This window comes from Artibeus jamaicensis, unplaced genomic scaffold (genome assembly GCF_021234435.1).
Source record: "Artibeus jamaicensis isolate MK-2021 breed Jamaican fruit bat unplaced genomic scaffold, CSHL_Jam_final contig_497, whole genome shotgun sequence".
NCBI classification, from domain to species: Eukaryota; Metazoa; Chordata; class Mammalia; order Chiroptera; family Phyllostomidae; genus Artibeus; species Artibeus jamaicensis.
The window spans coordinates 9,936,254-9,957,826 of record NW_026521863.1 but is presented as its reverse complement, the minus strand read 5'-3'; the positions used below and the strand labels follow the sequence as shown (position 1 = coordinate 9,957,826).

The 21,573-nt window shown below is 36.8% G+C and overlaps 2 protein-coding genes across 3 annotated transcripts in view; both read left to right on the top strand.

Moving 5' to 3' along the window:
* The first annotated feature begins 1,750 nt into the window (after positions 1–1,750).
* Positions 1,751–16,575, top strand: MYCT1 (MYC target 1). Its single transcript, XM_037157643.2, has 2 exons — positions 1,751–1,934; positions 14,031–16,575. Exons 1-2 carry the CDS (start codon positions 1,751–1,753, stop codon positions 14,540–14,542), a joined length of 696 nt encoding a protein of 231 aa, XP_037013538.2. The 3' UTR covers positions 14,543–16,575.
* The window catches only part of VIP (vasoactive intestinal peptide), a 43,286-nt gene continuing 23,556 nt past the window's right edge, over positions 1,844–21,573 (top strand). Inside the window, exon 1 of one of the 2 annotated variants that reach the window (XM_053668774.1) lies at positions 1,844–1,934. In XM_053668774.1, the coding sequence (XP_053524749.1) occupies positions 1,915–1,934 (20 nt within the window). In that variant the 5' untranslated portion in view covers positions 1,844–1,914. The remainder of the gene's footprint in view (positions 1,935–21,573) is intronic. The other variant, XM_053668775.1, reaches the window with a different exon arrangement.

Genomic DNA, 21,573 nt, shown 5'->3' with positions numbered 1-21,573 from the left:
ACAGCAGAAATAAAGAAAAACTCTTACCTTTTGCAACAGCATGGATGGAACTGGAGAGTATCATGCTAAGTGAAATAAACCAGATGGTGAAAGACAAATACCATATGGTCTCACCTATAAGAGGAATGTAATGATCAAAACAAACAAGTGAGCGAAATAGAACCAGAGGCATGGAACAAAGAACAGACTGACATCAACCAGAGGGGAACAGGGTGGGGGATAAAGGGGAAAAAAAGGGAAGGGACTAGTATGTGCATGAATGAGCCATGGACATGGACAACAGGGTGGGGGTTGAGTGTGGGAGCAGGGGGTGGGCTGGGCAGAGGAGGACAAAGTGGGGTGGAAAATTGGGACAACTGTAATAGAACAACAAAAAAATATTTTTTATAGTTTTATTCTCCTTTTGGTGTCATATTTTAATTTCCAGTACATTTACAGTTAGTGTAAAGCTATAAAAATTGAGAAAATAAGCAGAAATGACCTAGTTTTGATAGAATTGGGAGTGTAAAGATGAATATGAGAAAAACTTCTTTCTTTTGAATATTCTTACAGCTACTCAGAAATGTATTACTTCACAAAGATGATTACTACTTCATACTAAGTCATATCTAATGAGAATTCCGGTGAATGCAGATTATGTAAATGTTGGTGCTGGAGTTTATCAAAGCTGGAGGAAAGAGGTCACTGAGCGCAGTACAGTACAGCTGTTAAGTATAACTTGGCACTATGACTCCCACTTAGTGACTTCCCAGTGCTCAGAGGGTCTAGACGAACCTAAGAAAGCTTGTAGTCAGACTTGAAATTCAACGAACCTGCGTCTCCTACAGCCCCACCATCCACACACTTTTGTCCTCCCAAGGAGGTCCCCAGTGGGAACTGTAATAACTCCCCTTCTTTGTTGATGTTGTCCTTCTACCTTACTACCTGCTCTCTACTTGGTAGAATTATTTTCATACTTCCATACACGAAACTAAAGTCATCACTTCTCCTAGACCTTTCCACGAGGAAAATGTTACTGCAGTCACCCGTCACTGTGCTACTCGCTATCTCCTTTACAGTTCTGTTGAACTTGAATGTTTGCATGTATGTTTCTCCTACTTGTTTTTCAAAAGACCCCTTCACTATAGAATCTGTTTTCTGTATTTAAATACAAATTTTAATTCTTCATTAAATACAAATTTAATGAAGAATATAAATAGCCTGTTAGATAAATATTTATGTAATAAAATTTTTATGAAATAAATTTTATATTTATGTAATGTTTATGAAATAAAATTTATACCAATTAGAATAAGACATGTTAAGAATTTCAACAAGTAACTGAGGTTTACAACAAATGATATTAGAAATTAATTGTACTTGAACAGAATATGGATTTTTAAAATTGTTTCCCTCTATAACTTACTATTTAAGTGTACTTTTTAAACATTGTAAACTAAGTAAACTTTTTAAACACAGTCTCATCCTATGGAAATTTAACCCAAAGTGCAGTAGCTGAGAATTTGAACTCTTCCTATACGTGTCTGTAGGAGATGGGGAAAGGACAAGAAAAACAGTCTCTTATCCCAAAAGCATTTTGGAGGTGGCCAAGAGGTCGGCATGTAGTATGTCAGCTGAGGAAATGACGAGAAGGAAATTGTTTTGTGTCTCGGGAACCATGTGGAATTCCAAGATAAGAAAAACAGTTGCTAATTTGAGTATAAAAGCAGGAAACATGATACACTTGTTTCCTTTTATGCAAACACAGTATATGAGGGGTTGTGTGAAAATTATTTTTCTCTTGCTGAACCACAAAGACATAGAATCCCAGTGCTTCTTTTGGACACACTGGCTTTTCTTTCCTCCTGGTTTTCTTTTCTTTCTTCTATTTCTTGTGGATATTATGGCTAATAACACAACAAGTTTAGAGAGTCCATGGCCAGAAAACTTTTGGGGTAAGCTATTTTCTTTACCTGTTTTTAATCAAAACTTAGAGTGCAAAAATATATGCTGCATTAGCTGAGACATTTTATTTACTGTGAACTGATTTTTTTCATCAATCGATTACAATAGACATAAAGGTCTTTAAAGTGGGCTATGAAGACACTTCAGGAGAATCTATGCAACAGGTATAAATTTGGCTGGTTTTACAAAATATAATTGGAATGTAATAAGAATAAAAATGAGGAACAAGGCAGCCGTAACTGCTCTTTGGAAGATGATAATGTGGATTTTGTTAGAAAAGGAAGTTTCATTTGTTTTAAAGTTAGTCCATTTGTTTAGTCCATTTAAAGTTAGTTCATTTGTTTTCTGTATTTTATTTAATGAAACCATGAATTTTTGTAGAGGTTATTTTAACATACATTGCCAATGTTATACTTTTTTAATTCCCAAAGTGAATCTAAATAATAAATCTGTACTTAAGGAGTGTGATAACACAGATAAAATAAGGAATCATATTATGAAATTAAAGAGAAAAGCTGAAATAGAATGAGATCACACATAACATTACAAAGGAGGCTTATCACAAGAGAAAAAGGCACCAACCCAAAGGACTTTCTGTGTTCAGACACAGCTACCAGGAAAATACCGGCAGCAGTAGGGAGGTCAAAATTACCAGTTGTTCAAGGTTAGGTGTGCAGGGGAGGATCAAAATGTAAAATTGACATGTACTCTGGGGTTCGGGAAAATTTTTAAAATAAAGGGGGCAAGTTGAGTTACAGCCAGAAAAAAATTTTAAAGGAGAAAATGGAGTTTATTGAGAGATCAATGACTCACTGGTCTCGAACAAGTTTTTAACCATCTCAGAGAACTATTTCAGAGTTTCTGGTGTTGTTCACGAGGACCTGCTGGGAACACTGAGGTGGCAAGTGAGCAGCGGGGGCTGACTGTCACCTGGTTGTCCACCATCACAGAAATTTGCATGCAGGGAATGAATGACTTCTTTTTACTGTCAACCATTGACGTTGGCTCCCAGTTTGAAAAGGAGAGATAATAGGGAACGTCCTAAATAACCTATATGACCAAATTAGAAAGAAGAAAATTAATGATATTTGCACATCTTAAAAACGGCCTGGTAACTCTAGGTAGACACCAATAGAAAATAAGCCTTTGAACTGTAGACGACTAATTATACATACTTGTAACAATAGGACTTGGCGTTCTCGTTTACAGAAAAGGTGAATGTGTGAAGCCTGTGCTGAAAAACAGCTGGAGGGTGTTTACACTAAATTCTTCATTGCAGAAATAAGTAGCTCTACAAATGTATTTAAAAGTAAAGAAACTCTTACTGCAAAAGTTAATTATAAAAGCCAAATCTGTTTTTTCCCCAAACGTTAAAAGTTAAATGTCAGGTTCACTTAAGGAAAAGAAATAATTATTCACTGACTAAAACATGGGTGATAATCATAAAATAAACTTGAATCTGCAAGAGCAAATGTTTAATTAGAGCCCACTGGCCAATCTTAAAAATGATAGGTTTTCTTTTAAAATATAGAAATCTGTGCTTGAGAAGGAATTCAAACTTACTGTTCCAAAGATAGGTCCTAGTGTTTCTTTGTCTTATGTGACTACAATGGAAAATAGATTAAAAATAATGAAAACCAGGAAGTGTTACAGTGATAAGCATTAACAAAACCAGGGCAAACATGTTGAGCGGATATAATGTTTTCAGGAAAATATATAAAAGATCACATTTTTCTGAAGTAAAAAAATATCAAGTCTAAGATGCAAAAATGTAAATGCAAATATGTAAAATGTAAACATTGCCTAAAACATAAATGTCTATGTTTTTATTTCCTTTCTTATGCATATTAAATTGATATGTATTGTGATCACAGACTCCACACATAATTTTGAAAATATTGTAAAACACTGTGTAAGACATTGTCTATGACTTCCAAAATCAACTGGCTGCTTCATACTTTGAACTCAGGGAAGCAAAGAAAGACTAGCTTAGAAAAACAAAACTTGTGCATTAATCATATCAATTCCCCAGACTTAAAACACTTAACCTGCATAAAAAGTTGTTTCACAAATAAAATTTTCTTGGTTTACTTCACTTAATGCTAAAATATACGATCATGAAAGCAGGTGATTACCAGGCATAACACCTTGCATTTTCATAGTAATCACCCCCAAAATCCTACTGAATGTTGTGTAAATATTAAAGTAATTAGTGAAAGGGTGGGCAGCAAAATCAGCCTGAGTGACAATAGAACTGGAGACACCACCTTGCATTTCTTGCTTTTGCTTAAAACATCCCCATGAAAGCAGAGGGAAACAATCTGGGGAAGTTCGCGACACCCTGCTGTAATGAAATAGTAGAGAGGTATCCTTAATCTTGGTTATCCCCTTGGTACTTAGAGTCCTGAAGAATATATACTTTTGGTTGTACTTCCTGCCTTACCACGTGGCTTTTCTGTTTTGGCTAGCACTGTGTGTATTTGGGTAGCATCATTCGTTCAGAAGCTTGCATTTATTCACCTTAATTAATCTTCCCGCAAATTGCAGTGTCTGTCCTCAAGAAGATTACCTCTTGGAGTAGATTGTATGTCCATGACATATGCAAATAAATGCTTTTATTGTTTGGAATATTATAAGATAATATATAGTAAAATTGTAATGATTGATAATAGTTATTTTGTTAAAAATATGGCAGAAATGATCCCTAAATCTTTCTTGGAAGGAAAGAGACTTCACCTGTTCCTAGAAGGTCAGATAAGATGCAAACAGAGAGATGATTCCAGGAAGGACTTTTCGGCCATTCACTTTTCCTTCATTCTCTCATTCATTCATTCATTCATTCATTCATTCATGTATTTATCCATCCAGGGCATTAGTTTACTGAAATGCACTGACTTGCCACCAACTATATGACAGGCACATGTTAGGACAGAAATCGGCAGAGCTGAAGAATTTAAGGGAGTTCAGGAGCAATGTTATCAAACACACACAAGTAACTACACACAAGTCACATCTGCAGAGAAGTGAATGACCTGAGCAGATTTGTGTAAAGTTTTGAGGTCAGTGTAAAAGTTTGACCTAGTTTAACATCATAATCCTCAGTGTTATGAACGCAGGTCTCCCCATTTTCCTCTTTGCTTAGGCTTTTCTCTAAGGTTGCTATTCCACTTAGGGCAGGTGTTCACTGGCCCAGCTCAGAGTGTGGAGTGTTCCCCAGAGTCCATCTTCCTGGGCAGCCCTGAACCTCCACTTTCGTTTTCCCAGTCTAATGAGATCACACACAACTCTACCAATGTTTTGCCTCTATTTAAATTTGCTCCATCAGAGGGGTGGGGGTTTACAGAGCTGGGTGAAAAAATAAAAGTTTATAGACATAGATAGTAGTATGGTGACTGCCAGAGGGAAAGCAGGGGTAGGAGGAGGTGGAAGAGGGTACAGTGGGGAAAAATGGTGATGGAAGGAGACTTGACTTTGGCTAGTGAGCACACAATACAATATATAGATGATGTATTATAGAATGGTACACCTGTAACCTATGTAATTTTGTTAACCAATGTCACCCCAATAAATTCAATTAAAAATAAATAAAGAAAATGTTCTCCAGTTTTGGTAGGTCTCTCAAGACTTCAGATTTTGAAAAATATTTTTAATCTGTATTTTGTAATTGTTACCAGTGGTTTGATTCAAGTTAGTTCATCATATACAGGAAGAGGTGTGATATCCCTTTCCTGTTTAATTTACCTTCTTTTCTAACAATATTGTTGAATAATCATATTCAGAATATTCCTTATGACTTTTGCCTCTGGCCAAAACTACTTACAGTCTCCCAGACTTTCACCTGTTTGTTTTTAAAACCCACACAAGAAGACATCTCAAATGTCACTTGTTTTAGGAAGTTTTTTTCTGACCATCCTGAAAATAAGTTATTTTATCTTACAAATGGAATGACACTTAGGGCCTGTGATACTCATGCATGTCATTTAGTTTTATTTAAAGAGTATAAACTAATCAGTCTAGTTTCCACTCATAATTCTGGTAGTAAATCAGCTGGTGAGAGTGGGCCTCAATGAGAGGTGGACATCTGAGCCAAAACTGAAATGAACCGTTCAGAGAACCGAGGAAAGATCTTCTGGAGCAAGTTCCATCCAGGGCCAGGCTTTAAGTCAGGTGCGTGTCTGGTGGGAAAGAGGGCTGTGGGGATGAAGCTGAATGAGGCAGAAGAACAGGAGAGATGAACCCAGAAATTAGACACAGACCATGCTGGAATTTCTGTTTACAAAAGGTCATTTTTAGGAGTTTGTTTTTACTCAAGAAATGAAGGGTTTAGAACAGAAGAATGATGTGATTTGACTTTCCAAAGGTTCACTCTGGCTTAGTACACCAAGAATAGAGTGTAGCCGGGGAGAATCGGGCAAGAACAGGTGCAGGAAGAGCAGGTAACAGGCTATTGAAATATGACAGGTCAGAAGTGATGGTTGCTTGGACCAGGGAGGTGGCAAAGTACTAATAAGAAGCTGAATTCTGGATATAGAGGTATTATGAAAACAAACCAAATAGGATTTTTGGCAGATGAGATACACAGAAAAAGCATTTTGATGAAATTGTCATTAATTGAGTTTTCCATGCCCTAAAAATTATTCTCTCTGAAAACCTTTTGCCAGCATTGTTTTACTTGAATCCTTCACTGGAGGGCACCAAGAACAGCATAGCCTATGTTGTTAATAGCTAGGCTCCTGATTCTTATAATTGCAAAGGACTTTGTGACTAGATCAATGTGTTATTCCATTGTCAAAGACAAGATCACTTTTCAGATATTGGAACGGTTCAACTCAAGGCCACTAGATGGTAGCCTGTACTAAATTTTAACACTAATGGACAGAAGTTGAAGTATTTGATTAGGTTTACTGAAAACCAGATTTGATATTAGAATGTTAGAATTGGAAGACACTATAGTGACTATTATTATTAGGTCCAAATAGGTAAAATGACTTGGATAAGTTATATAACCATTTAAACATACTTATTCATTAAAGACTTCTGGGCCAGCCCCTTGCTAGTCGTATAGAGAGACACTACAATTTAGGATAACAATATCTAATTCATATTCCATACCTTACTGATTTTAGAGCTCATTCTTTTTGCCTTCAAAGGGATCTCTGCATTTTTTAAAGTAATTCTTTTGTCTCATTACTTGCATTATATTATAATTATACCAAGTAAAATTATGGCTCATTTTTCTTCCCCTATGATTGTTGAGAAATTAAAAAGCAAACTTTCCTCAAAAAAGGAATATCGAACCAATGTATTTTTATGTATAATCTCTTTTATAATAAGTTTTTTAAAAAAGCTCCCAGCATGTATTGTCAGAAGCCTGCCAGAATTGAATTAAATATTTATCATTTTAAAGCTGTATTGCCGATAGATGGTTTTTTTTGTATTATTTTTTATTTATTTATTTTTTAAATTGATTATGCTGTTACAGTTGTTCTATTCCCCCCTTCATACCCCTCCACCCTGCCCCCCCATCCCCACCATTACCCCCCCTTTAGTTTATGTCCATGTGTCTCAAGTCCTTTAGGTTCTATATTTCCCATGCTATTCTTGCTCCCCCCATCTATTTTCTATCTACTGTCTATGCTACTTATTTTCTGTACCTTCTCCCCCCATCTCCTCCTCCCACTCCCCTGTTGCTAACCCTCCTTGAGATCTTCATTTCTATATTTCCACTCCTGATCTAGCTGTTCTTTTAGTTTGCTTTCGTTTTAGGTGTGGTTGTTAATAACTGTGAGCTTGTTGTTCTTTCACTGTTCATGTTTCTTTAACTTCTTTTTCTTAGATAAGTCCCTTTAACATTTCATATAATAAGGGCTTGGTGATGATGAACTCCTTGAATTTGGTCTTATCTGAGAAGCACCTTATCTGTCCTTCCATTCTAAATGAAAGTTTTGCTGGGTAGAGCAATCTTGGTTGTAGGTCTTTAGATTTCATGACTTGGAATATTTCTTTCCAGCCCCTTCTTGCCTGTAAGGTCTCTTTTGAGAAATCTGCTGACAGTCTGATGGGGACTCCTTTGTAAGTGATTGTCCCCTTAGCTCTTGCTGCTTCTAGGATTCTCTCCTTCATTTTAATTTTGGCTAATGTAATTATGATATGCCTTGGTGTGTTTCTTCTTGAGTCCAACTTTTTTGGTACTCTCTGGGCTTCTTGGATTTCTTGGAAGTCTATTTCCTTTGCCAGATTGGGGAAATTTTCTTTTATTATTTGTTCAAATAATTTTTCCACTGGTGGTTGTGTCTTTCCCCCTTCTGGTACCCCTATAATTCGGATATTGGAGCATTTAAAGATGTCCTGGAGGTTCCTAAGACTCTCCTCATTTTTTTGAATTCTTGCTTCTTCACTCTTTTCTGTTTGGCCATTATTTGCTTTCTTCTGGTCCACTCCATTGATTTGAGTCCCAGTTTCCTTTTCATCTCTATGGGTTTCCTGTGGAATTCCATTCATTTCCCTTAATTTAGCCTTCATATGTTTCTCTAATTTGTGGCTATAATCAACCAGATCTATGAGGAAGCTGATGACCAGTGTTTTAAACTGTGCGTCTGAGAGTTTTGCTATTTCTTCGTCGCTTAGATTTATCTCTGGGGCTTTTAGGTCTTCCTGCGACATTTTTGGTCTGTTCTGGCCCTTTAAATGTGAGAAGCGGCGCCTTGGACTCTCAGGTCGCTGGGTTGTGACGCTGTATGTGGGGGCGTGGTCAGAGCAGGGAAATGGCTGCGCCCTCTATCGCCTTGGCTGCCCTCTATCGCCACCGCGGCCCGTCCAACAGCCCACTCCCTCGCTGGCGCGCAATTAGGCAACCGCAGTCAACACACTGCACCGCCTCCCCACTGTCTCCTCCGCAGTCGCTCACCCGGTGGGTTGCTCGGTCGCTCACTAGGTCCAATCCTGTGTTTGGAACCCGTGCGTCTGGATTAGCATGTCTGGATTCTGCGCCCGATCCGACCGAGCCCTCCTTTGCAACTCCTCACCAGACGCCGGTTTCGCCCCTTACCGGTCGGGCTGAAGAATTTGTTGTTAGCGGACTTCCAAAAAGTTGTTTTCCGTGTTCTGGCTGTGTTTTCTGATACTAATATTTAGTTGTCCCTAAGCTTGGTTGTGTGAGAAGGCACGGCATATCCACCTATACCTCCATCTTGGCGGAAGTCCGATGTTTTTTTATTACTATTATTTTTTTAGATTCTACAGTTGGGGCCAGAAAAATCATTCATTATAAACACAAAAAATCCTTATGGGAGACCACTCTGTTACAATTAGGACTCCTGCCATTTCTCCATTATTGCTTTTCTGCATTTCACACTTGTACTTGCAGTTTGCATTTAAGGAGCTTAGCAAGACAGATTAGCTATTTCAGCAAGTCTTAGAGAGTCTTATGTCATTACTATTGTTTTTAAGTATTAAAAATTCTGCATATATAGCAAGGGCATTAGAATTAATGAAATAATCTGTAAAAGAAATCTTTGATTGACTCTGGGGAAGGAGACCATTTTCATGGCACACGTGCTCAACTGAGCAACAGAAATTAGGGGCTCCCATAGCCAGGGCAGCATGAATTTTGTACTTCATTTTTATAATTTCTGTAGTTCCACTTTATTGTATTTTATATTCCTCCAAAGTTTGAATAGTTTATTACCAAGATGTATATATCATTCTAATGCACCTTTAAAATTCATTATTTAATCCTCTTCAGATGTATACATAACCATAGTCTTTTATTTATAATAAGAATATATTTTGAATCATAATGATCTACTCTTTGCCATTTCCCAAAATGTTGGGCACAGACTCATTTAAAATAGTTTTATTGTCAAATTGCTCCTGTGGAGACATTATTCTACTTTTAGTATCACCAAAAATAATCTTTTCACTGACACAACTGAAATTTGTCATTGACAAAGATTATGGTAGTTGAAAATATTCTTTAACAACTCCTATACTGGAGTCTGCATGTGGCTCTTAATTTCTTATATCGGAACAATAATATATATTGGAAATCAAAGTCATCTGGCATATAAATATATCTCTCACTCCACATATTTTGGTTTTCTTTACTAATTTTCTCAATCATTTTAATAAGAAGGCATTATTTTTCCTTGAGTCTACATTTTTAAAGTTATCGATTTTTTTAATGAAATGGAACCTGATGCTATTTTTCACTGTAGATAACCCATCAGAAGCATGTTGTTTGTCAGAGGTGACAGTGGTAGAGAAGCCGAGAGGGTAGACACACTGATGTCACACACAGACACCTCTAACCTTCCTCGCTCTTACTGGGTAACTGAATCTGTTTCCAGATCTTAGTTTTGTCTCCATCTAGCTGAAATAAAGTGAACATATTTCTTTGCTCTCATCTGTTATACCTGCATATATCCTGATATGTTTAGGATCCTCAATCGGACCCTGGTGGTTGCATAAGCTTATATACAAAAGCAATGATACTTATCTCAGGAACTTGAGGATTTGTCTCTTTGTTTTATGTCATACATGAGTGAAAGCAGTAGTTCCCTGACAAATGCTAGTTGTCAATATTCAATTATTAAATTAATTTGTGTTAGTTCTCCTCACATAAGCCTTAGACTCTTTCAGGACTGATAAAATTAGAAGTTTGAGCACAAAGCAGTTTTAAAAGTTTGTTTTAGCTGAAACCCCATATCTCTGTTTCTATATTTGAAGTTGTTAATATTCAAAATTCTTTAATGGAGGTTTTGGTTTGGGGAAATATATCTATAAAGTACATGGTATTGATTTGTCATAACTTTCCCAAGTATTTCTATTCATAACAGGCTATCACATCTGGTATGTACCCTTGCCTGTCCACACCAGGCTCCCGGGGATCATTCCAGATTCCTCCTCTCTCAGTGTAGCAAAGTATGGTATTTTTGCTGGTGGAGTTTTATTCTTAGAAAGTGAAAGTGGGGGAGGGGTTATGTGTCCTTGAACTGTTTTTAATTTTCTTTCATTTTAAATGATCCTAAAATTTCACCTTACTCTTTCTTTTCTCCTTTATTATGTGTTTCCCACAAACAACCTCTCCTTTTCTTTCTTCATTGTTTTTCCACAGCTTTACTGAAATATAATTCACTCACAAAGGGCACATTTAAATGGTTTTTATTGTCGTCACAGAGTTGGGTGACCATCACCACAATCTAATCTGAGAACATTGTGTTCTTCAGAAAGAAACTTGTTGCCACAGCCGTCACTGCCATTCCCTCCCATTTCACCCCCCAGCCCTGGGCCATCACTCATTCACTTTCTATCTCCATTGTTTGGTCCGTTCTGGACATTTTAGGTAAATGAAATCAGATGAGATATGATCTTTTGGCAGTCCTTCCAAGACTGTCTCCTCACATTCTTGTATGAACTCAAAAGTTTCTTTCCTGTAGCATAGTTTTTACAAAATTGCCTTTTCTCTCCATGTAGGCTTGCAGTGGAAGCATGGGAGATAATTTATTGATATCTGTATTTTTTTCATTGATCATTTTCTAGGTAACCTGAAGTTGAATGTTCATTGTTTTTTAATTATACTGAAGACATGGGTTTTGTACAGTTTTATTTGTTTATTTTGTTGTTCTATTTGTTTTTTGGAAGAAATGGGAGATCTTGATTCACATTGCTGCCATAGTCTTAGAAACCCTGAATTCCTATACCTTCTTCTATAGGTTCCAAATATTTGGGGCATTGACAGTTGGAAGTGAATTTGGAATTTTACTATATTACTAGTAAGGCCAGTTTTAAGTTCTAGCTTAATTTATTTGTTTTTTTCAGATAGAGCTTAACTCAGAGAAATTCTTATCTCAACAGACTGCATTTTAAGGCTATGACTTAATATTATTTTTGGGACATACACTTTGGAAGAACAATACTGGGTTTAACAGATTTTTCCTAAAATGTCTTGTAATTTAAAAGTCATCTTTCTACTATAAAAATTATTGTTTAGATTTAATATAACCAATTGTCTTTGAGGATTTTTATATTTGTAAAGATAATTGTGAAAGTAGGACATAAAAAATATAGTTTTTTCCATAAGATATAAATATAATAGTAAAAGGTGGAAAAATACTAAATATATATCCTAAACTTAAAGAGAAATAATTATTCTTATATTTTTATTCATATTGGTTTATTTTATTATTTTTGAATTACAGATTTTCTATACATTGTCATAATATGCAACAATAAACTGGAAAAAACCTTGGCAATCATGAAATCTAAGTCCATTAAAAATAATAAAATCAATGAGACCAAACAAATTTCCTGAAAATCATACAACATACAACATGTTAGGGAGAGAGCTGAATTTGAAACCCAGGATCAGTTAGCTTTTGCTGTGTAACGACCCACCCCAAAATTTAGTGGCCAAAAATAATCATTTACTTGACTCATAATTCTGTGGGCTGGCAATCTGGACCTAGATCAGCTTAATGCATTTTCTGGTCTTTTTTCATGTATCAGACTCAAATGTTGGGTTGACTAGAATCTAAATTATCTGAATAATGTCATCAATCTGTTTGGAGTTTGACAAACTCTTGGTCAGGGCCATAAGGGTAACTGGGCCATGTGTCGCTCATCAAACAGCAGGCCCAGCTGAATGAGTTCATACGTTGGCAATTGCAGGGTTCCCAAGAGCAGAAAGAGTGGAAGTTTGCACAGATTCATTTCCACTGAGTCTTTTTGGTCAAAGCAAGGCATGAAGCCAGATCAGATTCAATGGGTGGGGAAACAGATTCTACCTCTTCATGAAAAAAGTTTAAGCATTTGAAACCCCCCTTCTTTTATTTTCCCCATCTCACAACCCCATTTAGCTAATTTCCAGTCCATGGATCTCTCAATATGGAATCCTTAGATAAGTAATTAGATACTATAACTTACCCCTCTACTTAAGGTAACTAATTTTGGTTAATTAAATGTAGGTGCCTCTATTCAAAATGCCATACTTGAATCGGAGCTTGAAGATTGAGTTTTCCAGACAGAAATGTAAAAGTTGCATCCAGATACAAAGAAAAAAATACATGGAAAAGCATAGAGTTTAAAAGAGAGAATGGCAGGCTTTGGGTTAGTGAGAAAATCAACACGTCTTGAAGGTTAGATCACAGGGTAGAGAGTGGAGAAATGTGGTGAGCATAAGGCTGGAGAGGTCTTTTAATATCTAGGGTGTCTTTTCATTCAAAGCAGAGGCTCTGTTACCCAGGTTCACTCAAGAATAGGTTTTTAGTTCCCACAAAGAAGCAATAAGGTAGAATTTCTATTTTTGGTAAGGTTTTCTATCCTTCTTCATTTTACCAGAACAGGAAATCTGAATACAAGTTCTATGAATTGAAGGATAATGCTGTATAGTAGAGATTCTATGAAAATTCAGGAGACAGGAATATTACTATCGAACAAGGACATAATGACAGCATAAAGTAGAATTTGGGGGCCAAGAAAGAGCCCAGTAGTCTGCATAGGTCATTTCATCAGTGAGTCATAGATGTAAGTGATAGCCCAGAATTTTAGGAAATATAATATGAATCAGTCAGTCCACAGGTGCTTCTAGCCCAATACTTCCTGTCTCAGAATGAACACAGGAAGTGAGACATCATGAAGCCTGCAAGTGGGAGTCAAGAGTGGGTTGATGAGAGCAGAGGAAAAGGCAAAATAAATATGATTCCAAAATTCTTTGCCAATTTTTGGCACATTACTACTGTAACTCAAATGGAAAAAATCTTTGCAACCCCATAAAATTTTTATGAGCTAAAGACTGGCCTTTTTAAAAAAAATGAGACTATTTCTATTACTTATTTTTAAAGATAATAAAATAACATAAGCAATAGGGAATGCTATACCTAAAATGTAGTTTTATGTCCTTTTTGTTGTATATCCTCTTTTTTCGTTTAAATAAAAAGGAATGGAACAGCTTTCATTTATTTATATTCACCTGGAACCATATTGTACTACTCCATAATTACTACTTGTCCACTGCCCTGTGTTTTTAGTCGAAACCCTATTTACAAATCAAATCACTTATTGGTTTTTTACTTATTTCTTTGTTTCAGAGGATCTTATAATGTCCTTCACAGTGTCCATGGCTATTGGGCTTGTAATAGGAGGATTTATCTGGGCTCTGTTTGTTTGTTTGTCTCGACGAAGAGCCAGTGCCCGCATCTCCCACTGGAGCTCCAGTCGGCGATCTAGGTCTTCGTACACTCACGGCCTCAACAGGACTGGGTTTTACCGCCACAGTGGCTATGAACGTCGCAGCAACCTCAGCCTGGCCAGTCTCACTTTCCAGCGACAAGCTTCTCTGGAGCTAGGTAATTCCTTTCCAAGGAAATCAAGCTTCAGGGCTTCGACTTTCCATCCCTTTCTGCAAAGCCCGCCACTTCCGGTGGAGACGGACAGTCATGTGATGACTCTCCCTTCGTCCAGTACCTCTCCCACCATCAACACTTCCCACGGCCTGAGCCGCCCTGATTTCCACTGGTCCAGTACCAGTCTCCCCGTGGGCCTTTCACCACCGCCCCCACCTACCTATGAGTCCATCATAAAGGCATTCCCAGATTTCTGAGGACGGTGCTTTTGTGGTTAATTTGTTTCCTTCTTTCCTTGTCTGTTCTGGAGAGGAGATCATAAATAGACTAAACCATTTTGAGGACTCAGCTCACACAACCAATGAGGTTCCCAAACTGAAAAATGCTCATGCAACTTGGACACTACAACATACATTTTCTTGATTGTATTTTCCTCGTCACACAGAGAGGTAATATTTTTCCAAGAAGTTACATACTTCTGTATTTTGCATTCAACGTGAGGATTAATAAAGGTAGTGATTCTCATCTGAGAGTCGGAAGTAATACAGTATGTATATTTTAGACTAAAATAAAAACGTGGTATTTGTGGTTTTAATCCTCACACACTGCCCAATGTGATTACATAGGGTAAAAAAATTATTGTCAACTTTAAATTTTTTTCTAGGAAAAATTTTAAGGAATTTAATTTCACTTTCTTTAAGATGACAGTGAACCATTTTGTAATCTTGGACTTTAATGAATTATATGGGCATGAAATGATAGACTATAGAATTCTAAACTGCTTTGATTGCCCTCATTTATGAAAAGTATGGGGTCAAGCAAAGGAAGCTGAATTCTGTGGGTATTATAGGATATTTTAATTGTAACACTGATTTTTGTACTTTTCCTAAGAATAATTAACTATGTTATTGAGCCGCAATCTTTGGATATACTCACATGATAATTTAACTTTCTTCACTGTTGTAGTTATGTCTTTAGAAAAGCAACAACCATAAGTCCAATTCATTTAACCTAAAAACAAACTTGAACACTTAGCATACATTTTTCTTAAGGGATAATTTTATTTCTTACATTTATATCTAGCAAGCGAGAAGGTGCTTTATCCAGGGACCTTCTCCTGTAATTTCACAGACAAATAAGTAGGGGTCAGTGGGGACAAGTCTGTGACTGAAATGGTATTACAGCCATGAAGTATTCTTCTTCCTGGATTGACTCATCAAGCATTATTACTTATTTGTATCTCTATGAATTTCAACTTCAGATTCTGTGAAGGGTCTTTATAGATTGATTAAACCATGCTGTAAATCGTTGGTGCAGACAGTTATTTAAGGAGTTCACTTCCACAGGTGACACCCTCTTAAAGAAAGGTACAGCCCCAAATGCAGGTACCAGAGAGCTTCAGTGGTCAGTGGCTGCCCTTTTCCATTTAAGGACACAAGTTGACTGGACAATTATTCAAAAGGCCTGTGCTTTACTTCTGAGACAGTGAATATTCAGCTTATGTCACTGTTTGTTTGTTTCTGTGAACATTGGGATTTTTGGTAAAAAAGAATGTACTCTCACTTTAGTTTCTACAATGCAGTGTTCCCAGCTAATAGTGTCTAAATACGGCTCAAGATTGTAATAATTTTTATAAAATGAAATTTTGTGTAGCATTTCTTTATTATTTTTATTTAGCTTATATTTTTTATTGTTTTTAAGGACAATTATTCTTAATGATATCTATAGATAGATGCTCTCTAATGCAATATACCAAAAAGAAAGAAAGGGAGGAAGGAAGGAAGGAAGGAAGGAAGGAAGGAAGGAAGGAAGGAAGGAAGGAAGGAAGGAAGGAAGAAAGAAAGGAAGGAAGAAAGCAAGCTCCCAGGAAAACCAATTTGTTTTCAGTTCTTTTTTAACAAATTTTGCAATTGTCATATAGCCATGTATGTTTTTAAGGTATCATTACCTTAGTAACAAAGCTATCTTGTTTGTATATCGTCCTTAATGTTTAACATGAGAAGCAAGCAAAGGTTATGGTTTTTATCTAAATTTTATAGTGAGAGCAAAAACTGTTTTGGATCTCCCAGATTAGAAAATGAAAGAAATCTTCTGGTGTATTTATTTAACCACCAGGGAGATCGTGGTCTCCTCCCTCCCGAGTTATGAAACAACCAAAATGAGTGTCTTGTAAATATTGTACAATGTGTGAAATGTGAAATTAAAGCAAAACCTGGAGAGTCTTTAATTGTATTTTTATGTGAAATGTTTAATTGATTATGAAACAAAATTAAACTGATGTTAATTTTGATTCACAGGTTATTTATTGAATAGCTTGTAAACATCTCACATTTACTTTGGCATTTTAACCCACTGTAGAACATTCTCTATTCCTGAGACACAAAGATTATTCTATATAAAAATGTATAAAAGAAAAAGGGTGACATCACCAGTAAATGGGATAGGAAGTTTCAATAAATTAATGAGGATGGAAAATAAGTTATTTACTTAAAAACATTAATTTAGATTTTTACCTCATTATATAAACAACTTTAGAATTACTTCATTAAATATTTTAGAGCATAACTTTTTAAATTGAGGTGTAACTGACATAAAATTACATTAGTTTCAGGTGTACAAAACAACCAAAAAGTCAGGCTTGATAAGTAAGCTTCAGCCTAGCTAAGGAGACAGCAGGAGGGCTGAAAGTTAAATTGTATTATTGGCTGCAGTGAGGGTAGGAGCTGGTTGGCAGCTGGTACCTAATGACCAAATGCATGGGAATCGCAGAGTGAAGGTATTCAGAGCGTTATGGAAGTAGCCTAAGATGTTTGTTCAAAGAGGAGGGACAAATTAAGACTTAATATTGACAAAATGCATGACAAAGGGTCAATGATCTTTACATAAAGCACTTATATACAATGGGAGAAATCACTATAAGAGAGAAATTAGGGAATTCACTGATGAAAGTAAACATAAAAAATTCAAAATAAAAAAGAAGACTCTACACTGAAAGTAAGGTAAACTAAAAGCTCCTATTAAGAATGTACAAAGACAAGCAAGCAAAATATAACCAGAGACACTGCAATAAAGTACAAAGTGATAGTAACCAGAGGAGAGGGGAGAGAGGTATAATGGGGGAAAATAGGGGACAGTCCATTAAGGAACATACATAAAGGACACACGGACAAAGCCAAAGGGGATAGTTTAGAGAGTGGGAGGCAGGGATGGGTGGGGCTGCAGTGGAGTGAAAATGGAGACAACTGTATTGAACAACAAGAAAAAAAAAGAATCTACAAAAATTAGCAACAAGACATAGCAGACTTCTGATAAGATTGATGAAGGACACCAAGAACACATAGTTCCCAGCTCAGAGGCACAGTGTGATACCGCAGCCAATCAGTTAAGTGGAGAAAACTCTCCAGATTTGATCTGAACACCAAGTCTGGAGAGACAAGTACTGGAGACCTGAACAGGGTGCCCGCCCTACTTCAATAAGGATTAAGTCCACCCTACTTGAGTCACTAATCAACAGCTTTGAGAGTTCAAAGAAAAATGACTTTGCCCATGAATGTCATTTTTTCTCCTCTAATAAGTTTTTTGTCAGACACTGTTGAAGTTCAAAGACAAACTTTCTTTATACCTTCAGAGAAATATATAGAATTTGTCCTGCTACAAAATATCATTCTTGGATGTCAATTATCTGATAGATGGAATGGGATTAACAGAAAGTCCTATTGATCCACTTGGGATTTTCCGTAACACATTCATGTCTTCAAACAATCAGGAATAAACTTTCCCGAATTAAAAAAAAAAGCCCCAGCAACATATAAATGTAAAATGTGGATTTTGGGAAAACTAATTCTAGCTGTTATAAAATTTCATACTATAACTCAGGTGCCTGATGGTTATTAAACCAAAGCCTCCACTGAATAGACAGCAATACAAAACGACCCTCTACCCTCAAACCCAAACCTAGTTACAGCTTGATTAGACTAAGGCTGTGCTTTTGACCTAGAGGTTTTTCAGTCATTTCTCAACTGATGAGATGAGCTGGGATTTAAACTTATAGTCAGAGGGAGCCAAGTGCAGATTTAAAGTGCTCAGTGTACTCACAGTAAAACCTGACAAAATCTCTGAATTCTGACATTGGTCATATTCTGTAAATGCTTCTACAGAAAAGTCTGGTGATCTTCAACCAGCAGGTACCAAACAGGAATTACAAATTAAAAAACAGGAGGTAGAACCAGAGGCCATATCGAAATAAAAGGTGAAGTGGGTAGTATCCATATGGCCAGGGTAAATAAACAAAGTGGGAGGAGAGAAAAGAAAGCAGATTATCAGAAAGAAAAAATAGTATTGGCCTGAGAAGACTAAGAGAGAATCCTCTGTTTTTCCCACAGCTATCAGGCTCTCTGATTTATTTTTCTGCTCTTTCTGATTATGTTTTGTGCTCTTCAGTGTCACTTGCAGGGGACAAATATTTGTTTTGCTTCACTAACACATATTTCCATTTTTGCTTACTTAACATTTTAATTTTCTTAGGGAAGCAATTCTCCCCTGTCTCTCAGTCTTATTGTGACTCACAAAGTTCTCCCACCTGTCTCTATCTCCCCTTTTCTGTTCTTCAAATTAGAGAAAACTTCCCCTTTTAAATCAATACTCCCTATTGTGTTTTTAATTCCATTCCCTTCTGGCCTTCCTAATGATTTTATTGCTTCAAATACTCCTCCTTTCTCTAGTATTATTGTGACTTCTATCTGAAGTTGGGGGCTTTAAAAACAGATTCTAAAACAGTGATTTGTATGCAGAAAAAAATTGATGGGGGTGGGGAGCTGTCAGCAATGAATATCTGTGGAGGAGTAAGAGAATAGGATTGGGCAGAAGAGATTAAATGGAGCAGCTTTTCCAAAAAAGGCACCAGCCAATCAGTCCTATAGAGAGAGCTAGGATGGCCCTTCAGATTTGTCCCTGATTGAAGCAAAGGACCAGACAGTGACTAAGGTAGGGTTAGGGTTGGAGTTGGGGTTAAGGTTAAGGTTAGGGCTGAGTGAGCACTGAATGAGGTAATACAAAAAAACATCCTGTGATTGGGCAGCCAGTCAGGTCAAATAACAACTATTCCATGGGCATGGTGGCTTTCTGAGAAGCTCTAAAGTGACTAAGATTCTCTGCTTGACCAAGCTTAGTCTGGTTCCCTTGAACTCTCCTCTCAGACAGTCTCTGACTTTCAAGCCTCCCTGTTTATCTCTGCCTCACCCAATTTTAGCAAACCGCCTGCTAACTTTAACCATCATGCTCCATCCTTGCTGTCTCATCACCCTTGATATCCAATCAAGTTCCTTATCCTCCACCTCCTTCCCAGGTGATTTCTGATCACCCTGCCCTGTCTGGTCAGAATTCCCACTTACCCCTGATGTATCCCCTTATTGTCCCTCTGTTGATCCCCACGCCACTCCTTGGCTATAAATTCTCACTTTTTCTTAGTGTATTCAGAATTGAATCAGTTTCTGCACTGAGGTCTGCTTCCCCTACTGCAATTGCTTTTCTTAATAAATTATGTTTTTACCACTCTAATTACTGTCCAGCTGGGGTTTGTTTTTCCCCCCTCAACAAAACCCATTTTGACTTCTCCAGTGACTGCCAGGCTGTTGGTTTTCACAGATACTATGTTCAAAAGGCTGCTGATTTTCAAGGTTACCATGGAGCTGCCAAGAAGAAGCTGAGAATAGGCGAGTTAGTATACACATGAGGCACTCACTGTCTTATCAAGAATCAGTTGTTTTTCTTAAACAAATGTTTTCTGGATTGTTGCAAGTCTTCAGTTACTTTCCAGAGAACTGAAAATGTTATAATTTTTTTGCCAGTGACCTCATTATTTTTATGAAGAAGAAAATTTTCAGAGGTCCTTCTCCCATCACTCCAGCAGGGCTACTGCTTATTGACATCTTGGCATTTGGATAATTTTGCTGTGAAAATCTACTGGCATAAAGTTCATAAAAATGAGAATCAGAGCCCAGCAGTTCTTCCCCAGAATACTGTAGTGGTTTCCCCTGGTCCTGCTTTTCTTGTGTTGTGAAATGACCAGCAGGAGTCTAGACCACTTTTGGAAGGAGTTAACTGATTTGAGTACCCTTCCTCAACCCTGCACCCCTGTGAGAACAGAATGTACTATGCCCCCTGTTAACACACTGCCACACTATACCTCAACTTAAAAATCTGGATCCTGGGGGTGGGCTGGGATGGGAGTAAAAGACAGAAAACTGTACTTGAACAACAATTAAAATAATTTTTTAAAAAATCTGGATCCTATACTCCAAGGATTTCAGTCCTCAAACTCCCCTAAATAAATCTCTGAATTCGTTAACTCTATTTCTTCTGGACGACTGTAATCTATTGTTCAAATCCCTTCCAAAAAGTTCTGGGAGTGGAAAGTCGCTCCTGTGGGATATACATCAAGATTAAATGTGTTGCTTGACATACTTTCAGTTCTTATTACTTCCATTCACCTGAATGGTGGAAATGGATCCTTTTCCATCCTCACCCCTAAGTCCATGCTTTTCTGTAAGTTTATTCCTCACTGAGATTTTCATTAGATGAGACACTTCAGTAATATTTCCCACATGCTCTGACTTTTTTTTTTTTTTTTGAAAAAAAGTTTCATTCCATTAGGTCAATTCCACCTCAAGGTATCTGCGTAAGTGGGTCTGGCCTTTGACATCATCTTCCTGAACAAGCTCTGCTTGCTCACTCAGACACACACACTGTAGACACACGGTCTCACGGAACCTTGTGCTATCTTTCCCAAATCAAATCTGTAAAGTTCACTTGCAATTTAATGTATTCTCTTTGAATCATCTTGACATTTTGACTTCGTAAGTGTAAACTGAAAACTGGATTTACTGGAAATTTGTTTTTAAAACATACAACAACATTTGCCAGATCCCTGATCTACTGATGCTTTATAAAATTAGGCAATGGTTATGAAGTCATGCAGCTGAAAAATTTTTTAAAGAAATGTATCTCTAATACTTCTAAAACATATAAAAGAAAGAATAAAACTATGTTCAATAGGAACATAGAATTATACAAAGAATAATGTCAATTGTTAGCATTAACATCAAATCCAACTTTTTAAAAGGGAGGCAGAGAACATAGTCAAATGCTAAAAAAGTACCAATGTTTAGCATTTTGAAGGAATTGGAAGGGAAGCTTTTCTTTATTTCACAGCTGTAAATATGTAAACAAGTAAGCTTTTGGGTAGAGTGAGCCTATATTTAAAAAAACAATGCATATTATGTTTAATTAA

Bases quoted from the DNA above. Each gene is read 5' to 3' on its own strand.
- MYCT1 (XM_037157643.2), top strand. From the start codon at position 1,751: ATGAGGGGTTGTGTGAAAATTATTTTTCTCTTGCTGAACCACAAAGAC. The intron at 1,935-14,030 runs GTAAGCTATTTT...TCTTTGTTTCAG, and splicing joins ATGGCCAGAAAACTTTTGGG to AGGATCTTATAATGTCCTTC.